Consider the following 9,957-nt stretch of genomic DNA (forward strand, 5'->3'; position numbering starts at 1 on the left):
ACGCTCTCTCCGTCTCTCACACGCTCTCTCCGTCTCTCACACGCTCTCTCCGTCTCTCACACGCTCTCCCTGTCTCACCCTCTCCCTGTCTCACCCCTCTCCCTGTCTCACCCCTCTCCTGTCTCAACCTCTCCCTGTCTCACTCTCTCTCTGTCTCACCCTCTCTCTGTCTCACCCTCTCTCTGTTCTCACCCTCTCTCTGTCTCACCCTCTCTCTGTCTCACAATCTGGATCTGGATATTTTATTTACCCTGTATATCTTAACTGCCCTATACTACACCAAAATAACCTTATACTGCTTTCTTCCAGATCTGACTCAAGCTTTACACAGAAGACATCGGAATCCCCCGTAACCAGAAGACAGGTAGGGAACACCTCCCCTCCAATGTATAACATTGCGGGAATGAGGTACCTGGACATTGAGGGTCTGCGGATCAGGTAAGATCCCAGGCGGGATTGCTGCTTTAAATATTGTGAAGCGGGGCATCCAGGCACTAGTTAAGGGTGCAGGAAACTAGTCATTCACATCTGGCTTTTTTTTCCTAGATTCGACATTTATACACACACACACACACACACACACAAGGACTAATTGTAGTATAATGTAATACAATAAATAAACTTATGTCAAAAACGAATGTTCTTACTAGGAATTTATTCAATTTATTTAATTTATAGTTTTTTTAAATGCGGGGGCTGGGGGCGGGATTAGGGGCGGGCGTTGGGGGCGGGATTGGGTGGGGTTTGGGGCGGGGGCTAGGTGGCGAGTAGATTTTTTGGTTCGGCGAGTAGATTTTTGGGTGATTTGTCAAGCACTGTATATATATATATATCTGTATTAATATATATATATATATATATATATATATATATATATATATATATATATTTCCATCCCCCTCAGTTACACAGGGTCATGCTGTTTATCATGCGTTGGACACCTCAGCCCAGAACCTAATGTCATGTTAGTGTCAGGGAATCACAGTAATAACTCAGGCACTCACCCATGTAAATCAGATTGAAGATAGTATGATGTCAAGCATTAATTCTGCTGATATAACATACATCCTAGACACACAATGTTTAATGTATCTATAAATATCTTGTTGGATATAGTATAATCTAATGCAGTATTAAATGGCCCACAAAGTGTGTTTCATATGGCCCTGAGGCACGGGTCAATGCCCGTATCAAATTATAGCCTTCTATACTATGCTAGAAACTGCATTAGCTGATTACCAAAAAATTTCACCTGTGGAGTACAGAGGCGGCGCCGCTGAGTCTAATGCAGCTGGAGCCGCAAGCACGCGTGGTGTGCCGGGTTTTTTATTTCCCTAGGCGTGCCGCACGTCACCGATGCGCGGTCATGCTTCATCGGGAGCGTGCGCGCACGGCGTGGCGTGCCCAGGGCTCCCCGAAGGGAGCCCTGGTGTCCTGAGATGTGGGGGGGTGGCGGTAGGGGGGCCCGGGACCCGGAGAGGGGGATGCCCCGATCGGAGGGACCGATCCTCCGCGGCCTCCGGCGCACGCGCGTGACAATTCGGCGCGCGCCGGAAAGCTGCCGCGGCCGAGACCGGGTGAGTGTTAGACTCAGCCTCGGCCGCGACAGTAATTGTAATCCGGGGGTGGGGTGAGAGTCACGGAGGAAGTCAGTGCTATAATAGCTAGATGTTGCTACATAAAGGCAAAAACCTAAAGCCTGCAAATGCAGCCGTGCTGTAATTAACTCCTTTTAGCGCACAATACAATATATCATTGGGAGTAACTGCTACAGATAAACCATCGTCATGGAATACTTGTGATGTTATTAAGATAACACTGTGGCATATATGCCTAAGTAGCTAAACACAATGCCATCGCAAATTGCTACAAGTGTAGATACAGTGTTTGTAACGGAGCAGAGCAGGCTCATACCTCAGTAACTCATCCGGCGCTCGGAGGCGCTTCTCACTCACCACCCAGCAGCGATGCGTCATGACTCACCCATGTAACACCTTCTCTGGCAGCTTCTACAATAGCGCACACATTTAACATAAGAAGTCTGTGTGTGTGTGTGTGTGTGTATACAGGCAGTCCTCGGTTATCCAACACAATGCGTTACTCAAAATGGCGTTGTAAAGCGAAACACGTTTTCCCGCAGGAACACTGTTTAAATGAAAGGTTCCGTTCCTGAACGGCATTTTTAACACTAAAATACACCAAATATTTTTATACAGGCAATAAGATATGCAGCACACACATAAATTATATAGTGTAACATACTGTATTATATATATATATATAATATAACATAATAACTAATATTTTATATAGTATAATATAATATTATAGAGTATAATATTATATATATACGCTCTTACAACGCTTTGCAACGTTGTTTATGTGAATGTGTATATATATATATACACACATACACAACGTTGCAAAGCGTCGTAAGAGCGTTGGATAAGCCATTTTGGCGTTGTAAAAATGAATATAGGTATGCATTGCATAGCGTTGGATAAGCCATTCGTTGTAAAGCGAAGCGTTGTAAAACGAGGACTGCCTGTGTGTTGTGTGTGTGTGTGTGTGTGTGTGTGTGTGTGTGTGTGTGTGTGTGTGTGTATATATATATATATATATATATATAATTATATATTTAATTTTATATACATACACACACACACACAAACACACACGGTACACCTGGGTCAGTTTCTTACATATGAATGCACATTTTAGAACTTACGCGCCCTTCACATATGGCGACGGATATTTGGAGGCAAATAAATGATGTACAGAAATACAGCATATAATACATCCATATTAATATGTGCTCCATGTATTTAAAACACGGATAAGTCCCTGTTACAATGACCTTAGTATATCCATGGGAATTAACCATAGGTTTTTATCTCCTACTTACACACGAGTTGCAAGGTTTGGAGATGGTTCCTCTAAGAACCGCATCCAAACCTGCCCTGTGGGGAAATGTAACTGGGACAGGCTGCCCAATAACATTATCTGCCTCTTGTTCTTCTGCAGTTACTAATCTGCCTATGGAAGCGCAGAACAGTACATTCTTATGGACTTGTGATGGAATGGATACACAGACAACAGATCCAGCATGATGGGACCTCCAGGCCATGAACACTTCTACAATTGGTCTATGAAGACGCATGGACTATTTTCCAGGTGACAAACCCGTCTATTGTATCCCTCAGTCAACTCCATTCATCAAGTACAGGCGTTTACATTGATGTACGAGGAATCTTTGTCTCTTATCCAGGAGCCCACCCATCGATTAAATCGATCTATTAGATCCATCCGTCAACTACATTACACTGTGACTCTTCTTGAAGGGACAACAAATATATTGTATCCATGTTTGAACACCAGCCATCATCAACAGCACTATGCATTGGTTGGCAAAGATGCTCCAATTCATCTCAAGGAGAACACCCATCAATTAAATGCCTGTACTACGGTTAAGGGAAGGGATTTGGGAGATGCCTTAAACCAAAAAAAAATATTTTAAAAAGGAAGAAAAAAATCTCCAAGGGACAAATGACCCCAAGGAATTGTTGTGTGGCTGATTATGAGATGAAAATCGAAGTTCTTGCCCCAATATCCAGTGGGAACCAAAAGATCGGAAACTTTCAGGGAGAAGAAAAAAATGTTCAAGTTTTCACGGCTTATACATGCCGTGAGTAAATGGTTTTGGAGAACAAGGGAGACAGGGGCCTCTCCACCATCATACTCAGCATCATCATCATCACCAACATCATCATCATCTTTCCAGATGGGAAATCAGAACAGATGGGAAACGATATAAACGCAGATGTTTTTGTGATGCTGCTGTTGGTGCTGCTACAGCCTTTTTTAATTGTAAATAGATGTAAAATAATAATAAAGGATAAACCCTACGCTAACGAGCCATCTCTAATATTTCCCATGAACAGCCATCTGTTTAATAGAATGCATTAATTTAAAGTGGTGTGATGTGAGATTCAATTATTAGCTTTCCAATAAGTGAGACACCTAGTTAGTGAGACACGCCTAATTAGTGAGACTAACTTCTAATCAGTGAGACTGTCTTCAATGTTTGAGGTAGTCTCCTAGTTAGTGACCCTGGATTCCAGTGAGTGTAAATCTCCTGAGTAGTAAGACTGCCTTCCGGTCAGTAAGATGGTATACACAGGGTGTGATTATACTGGTATATCATCCTTCAGCCCTTGTCTCCCCACTGCTGGATGAAACCTCCCCAATGTTCTCCCAGGTACAACGTTACAGCCTCTCTTCTCTACCTTCCTTCCCACACATGTTCTCATCTCATCCTCCCATCTTACTTTTGGTTGTCATCTCGATCTCTAACTCTTGGATTCCAGTTGAGCACATCTCCTTCCAACGATGGTCATTTCTTCATGCAATATGACCAGCCCACCGCCATTTTAATTTCTTCACCATTTTCATGATGTTGCAGAATTTTGTTTGCTTCTGAACCTATTCACGTTTTTTTCTGCCTCTTACCCAGCATGCATCTCTCCATAACTTTTTCGAGTTGTCTGTAGCTTCTGAATTATCTTTGCATTTAGGGTCCAGGTGTCACATCCATATGTGAGGACAGGCAGGATACATGGGTCACACACATTCCTGTTGAGGCACAGTGAAAGGTTCCCTTTGTTTCTTCCAAATGCCTCCATCCCATCTTTTTCCTCCTATTGATTTCCTTGAAAGATCCCCCATACATTGTTACTTGCCGATAAGGTAGACATAGTCTTCCACTTCTTTAAGATTTCAGTTGTCATTTCATTTTCCCCGGGAGGCTTCCATTCTTCATAGATTTTTTTTTGTGTTTGCCACGTCTTTTTATTATTAGTTAAGTACATTAATAAAATATTTTTAACCCTTGTACATTTAGCTGCTTCTGACCTCATTATTATATAAATAGGTCTGCAGTGCGCCACTAATAGGGATCTTTTAGTGTACTTTGCCTTAAGTACAACCTATCTGACTCTCTGGATTACCAGAGCGTAAAGAGTGAGACCACCTCCGACCTTGTGAGGCTCTCTTCTAATCAGTGCCTTCTAATGAGACTAGCTTCCAATGATTGTTACTCCTAATTAGCGAGACTGCCCTCCAATGAGTGAAAATGCCTTGTAGTGAGTGAAAGTGCCTCACCCAAGTAGTATGCGAGACTCTCCGAATATAGTGAGTCTGCCTTCCAAGGTGTCTTCCTTCCATTGAGTGAGTCTCACTTTGAGTGTCTTCCAATTGGCGACCATCCTAGTGATCGTAATGTCACATTTTATATAATGGACGAGATAAACTTCCAATGAGGGACCATCTGCTCCTCAACTATCCCTTATATCCTACTCCTCCTCCCCGTGACTATCCTTTCCACTGGCCCATGATTACGTCACAATTTTTTCCGCTGTCCCTATCACAGGATAGTCTCTCCACATCCGGTGCCACAGGATAATCTTTTCCCTTCCAGTGCCACAAAATAATCTGTCCCTTTCCAGTGTTACAGGATAATCTTTTCCCTTCCAGTGTTACAGGATCATTTTCCCCCTCTATTAATACAAGATAATTTGTCCTCTTAGTATGTTGGGTCAGAGGACCCTGGTGTGTGTTGGGTTGGAAGCCCCAGAGCCCTTGGTGTGTTGGGCGGAAAATCCCGGGCCCTTGTTGTTGGTTGTGAAGCACCAAGCCCTTGTTGTTGGGTTGGGAAGTCCCAGGGCCCTTGATGTGTTCTGTGGGAAACCCGGGGCCCCTCAGTAGTATCTGGTTGTCCTCGTCCACTTAGTGTCCCAGTGGCACTGGCTGTGAGGGAGGCTGGCAACACAGCCCCTGTTTCTCATCATGTCATAAACAAACAGCGTGGTGAGTCTGAGCCAGATGGGCATATCCTGCCCGATGGAGATAAACCAACCTGAGAAGGAAAAGGGAATGAGAGAGGGGGGAGGGTTGGGAAAGAAGGCATGAGAGAGGGGAGGGATTGGAAAGTAGGCATGAGAGAGGGGAGGGATGGAGAGAGGGAGGAAAGAGGGAGGGAGGGAATGAGGGGAGTGAGAGAGAGGAGGGAGGAAGAAAAAGGGCATGAGGGAGAGGGGAGAGAGAAGGAGGGAGGGAGTGGAATGCGGAGTAAAAAGAAAGATGGATGAGTGGCGGAGACAGAAAGGAGGGATTTTGGGAGAGAGAGGGAAATAAATGAAAGAGCAGGTAGGGACTTCACAGATTAGACTGCAGAGAGGATATTACATGGTCACAGCACAGTGTATATACAGTAGAGCAGGTGATTTTATATATATATATATATATTATAATATATATATCTACTATATATTTGTGAAAGCACTGTATGTCTGCATGGCCTGTGTCCCTAGGGGAAATCTCATTGGTCCCTTGGGCCGCCCGCCCCCCGCACCTCTCATTGGCCTGAGGCGGAGTGACGGGCCAAAACACAGGCCACACACACACACACACAAGGCAAAAACACACACACAGACCCACCCCCACGCACACACTCCCACACACACACCCCCACCACACACTCTCTCTCCTCTCCCCCCCCCCCCCATCACATTCACCTCCTCCTCCTTTTCCCGCACTTTCCCCCCCCCCCCCCCAGTCAGCGGGGGAGCTCTCCCCCTCACCCGGCGCTCTCCCCTCACCCGGCGCTCTCCCTCACCCCCCCCCCCCCCCACAACACAGAGCACGCGCGGCTCTCCCCTCACCCGGTGCTCTCCCTCACCCCCCCACCCCCCCACACACACAGAGCACGCGGCTCTCCCCTCACCCGGCGCTCTCCCTCACCCCCTCCCTCCCCCCCCCACACACAGTGCACGCGGCTCTCCCCTCACCCGGCGCTCTCCCTCACCCCCCCCCCACACAGAGCACACGGCTCTCCCCTCACACAGGCCGCTCCCCTCACCCCCCCCCCCCCCCACACACACAGAGCACGCGGCTCTCCCCTCATCCGGCGCTCTCTCCTCACCCCCCCCCCCCCACACAGAGCACGCGGCGGCTCTCCCCTCACCCGGTCGCTCTCCCTCACCCCCTCCCCCCCCCCACACACACACAGCACGCGGCTCTCCTCACCCGGCGCTCTCCCTCACCCCCCCCCCCCACACACAGAGCACGCGGCTCTCCCCTCACCCGGCGCTCTCCCTCACCCCCTCCACCCCCCCCACACACAGAGCACACGGCTCTCCCCTCACACAGGCCGCTCCTCCGGCTGTCTCCGCCTCTCCTCCGGCTGTCTCAGCCTCTCCGCGGAGGAGCCGGGCGTCCGGTATCCGGGGGAAGAGGTGCGCGGCCGTGTGCAAGGTGAGTACACGCAGGGGAATGGCTTATTTAACGCGTCCCTGACTCCCCCTGCCCTTTGCCCCCCCCTGCCCTCCCTCCCTCTGCCGTTTGCCCCCCCTGCCCTCCCTCCCCCTGCCCTCCCTCCCCCTTTGCCCCCCCTGCCCTCCCTCCCATTGCCCTTTGCCCCCCTCCCAATGCCCTTTGCCCCCCCTCCCAATGCCCTTTGCCCTCCTATGCCCCCTGCCCCTTTGCCCTCCCTCACCCTGCCCTTTGACCTCCCTCACCCTGCCCTCCCTCCCCTGCATTTGCCCCTCTGCCCCCTCCCTCCCTGCCCTCTTGCCCCTCCCTGCCCTTAGCCCCCCCCGCCCCTCCCTGCCCTTAGCCCCCCCGCCCCTCCCTGCCCTTTGCCCTCCCTGCCCCTTTGCCCTCCCTGCCCCTTTGCCCCCCCCGCCCCTCCCTGCCCCTTTGCCCCCCCCGCCTGTACCCTTGCATCATAAAGTGCAGGAATTATATCCTTAAAACGTGCATCTTTCTCTAATGGACATACAGTATAAATTAAATTTCAAGTACTAAAATAGTTGTTAAAATAAAACTAAAAAGACTGAGGTTAACCATGTTCATAGGTAATTTGTGAAAATAAATCACTCATTCATTGGATCTGAAAACTATAAACCGAAGAAAATACATACTTACCAAAATCCATTTTGATTTGATTTCTGCCCGGTACTTCACTAAAGGAACATTCCAACAGCCAATAACCTAAAACACAAACAATGTATATAATTAAACTTATATGAATTACAATTCTTGAAACTATAGAGGTCTGATTCCATCTTTACACAATCAATTCAGCCCTTTGATCTCTAAATCTTCATCATAACCTTTTACTATAATCAAATGATTTGCTTTATCATTTAGAGATGGGGTGCGCAAACTTTTCAGTTCATGCCCCGTCTGCGCTCCCCCCCACCTAACCTGCAGTCATGGCGATGCGTCGCCGAAGAGCCGGATGAGAGCAGGTAAGAGAAGTTGCAGAGGGCCGCACACCTCCACCGGCATTTAATTTAAATGCATTGGGGAAGATCGCTGGGCCTCTGCAACTGCCGCAGCCCCACCTAAAAAACCCCGCACCCTCAGTTTGCGCATCTGATTTAGTGCAGAGGTGTCAACCTTTTTTTCAGCATGATAATGGGCACACTTTTTTCGCAGGCCACTGTCGTTCCTTGGGGGAGAGTGAAGAGCCTGACTTCTGGTATCAGACGGGTGCACCGGGGAGGATGGCGTGAGAGGGCCCCGCAGCTGACAGCCCCACAGGGCACAGAGGCCCTGATGGCCAGAGGAGGAAACCCCGTGGAGCTTTTGCATCCTCGTGTGGCTGATCTCATAGTAATATCATGTGGGCTATTCCAAATGCTGCCAAAGTGGGCTGCGGGCCACCCTTGATTTAGAGTATGCTTCAGTCCTCTCTGTCAGAAAACTGTCACTGTAATGGAACTTTCTGCTTTAGTACCTACGTGTTCTGTAATGAACAGGTATTGTGAGTTGTAATGAAGCCCTACTACTTTATCAGAGTTACGTAAAATAACGTATCTATGACGATGATTCCACTGCTTGGCAGTTTTATGACAGTCAGGTTCTTTGACTTGGATATTAAGACAACATGATTTAGTACAGATATTCTTATTATTACCCACCTCTCAGTTCACCCTAAAACTTGGGAGGGTAACATGCAATTTCCCTCCCGATTCTAATAGTTTAAAAAAATGACCCTCTAACAACACATCAGTTAACGCAAAAGACTTTCAATGAGGTCGCCCATTAGATCAAAAAGATATGCTTATTATCCATGCTGCAAAGCAGATTGATCCCGATTTTCAAGCACAGCGCATTACACACACAGCGCATTACACACACCGCATTACACACACACCGCATTACACACAGCGCATTACACACACACCGCATTACACACACACACCGCATTACACACACCGCATTACACACACACCGCATTACACACACACACCGCATTACACACACACCGCATTAACACACAGCGCATTACACACAACCGCATTACACACACCGCATTACACACACCGCATTACACACACACCGCATTACACACACACCGCATTACACACACACCGCATTACACACAGCGCATTACACACACCGCATTACACACCATCTCCTGCAGCTACTGTACAAACCATCCGCGCGCACAAGGAAGAAGGAAGTTTCCAAGAGGACGTGACGTCACCAGAACGCGCCGGGGCAGCGTTCCATGCGGGCCCGGAGTTATCACCGGGTGAGTCTCTGTAACAGGAAGAATCATATAATATGTGGTGGGAGCCGGTCACACGTGGGATGATGGGGGGGCAGTGGGAGCCGGTCACACGTGGGATGAGGGGGGGGGCAGTGGGAGCCGGTCACACGTGGGATGTGGGGGGGGAGGCAGTGGGAGCTGGTCACACGTGGGGTGTGGTGGGGGGGGGCAGTGGGAGCCTGGTCACACGTGGGGTGTGGTGGGGGGGGCAGTGGGAGCCGGTCACACGTGGGGAAGTGGTGTGGTGGGGGGGGCAGTGGGAGCCGTTCACACGTGGGGTTGTGGTGGGGGGGGGCAGTGGGAGCCGGTCACGACGTGGGATGAGGTGGGGGGGGGCA

At 48.6% G+C, this 9,957-nt stretch overlaps 2 protein-coding genes across 2 annotated transcripts in view; both read left to right on the plus strand.

The window, feature by feature from the left end:
* LOC142483946 (zinc finger protein 82 homolog) overlaps positions 1-4,189 on the plus strand; it is a 43,771-nt gene extending 39,582 nt beyond the window's left edge. Inside the window, exon 3 of the mRNA XM_075583866.1 lies at positions 3,025-4,189. Coding sequence (XP_075439981.1) covers positions 3,025-3,110 — 86 coding nt within the window. The 3' untranslated portion in view covers positions 3,111-4,189. The remainder of the gene's footprint in view (positions 1-3,024) is intronic.
* The window catches only part of LOC142483947 (uncharacterized), a 19,703-nt gene continuing 13,439 nt past the window's right edge, over positions 3,694-9,957 (plus strand). Inside the window, exons 1-5 of the mRNA XM_075583867.1 lie at positions 3,694-3,839; positions 5,789-5,865; positions 7,250-7,311; positions 8,500-8,686; positions 9,491-9,601. Coding sequence (XP_075439982.1) covers positions 3,694-3,839; positions 5,789-5,865; positions 7,250-7,311; positions 8,500-8,686; positions 9,491-9,601 — 583 coding nt within the window. The remainder of the gene's footprint in view (positions 3,840-5,788; positions 5,866-7,249; positions 7,312-8,499; positions 8,687-9,490; positions 9,602-9,957) is intronic.

The sequence above is a fragment of the Ascaphus truei genome, unplaced genomic scaffold (assembly GCF_040206685.1).
Source record: "Ascaphus truei isolate aAscTru1 unplaced genomic scaffold, aAscTru1.hap1 HAP1_SCAFFOLD_400, whole genome shotgun sequence".
Taxonomy (NCBI): domain Eukaryota; kingdom Metazoa; phylum Chordata; class Amphibia; order Anura; family Ascaphidae; genus Ascaphus; species Ascaphus truei.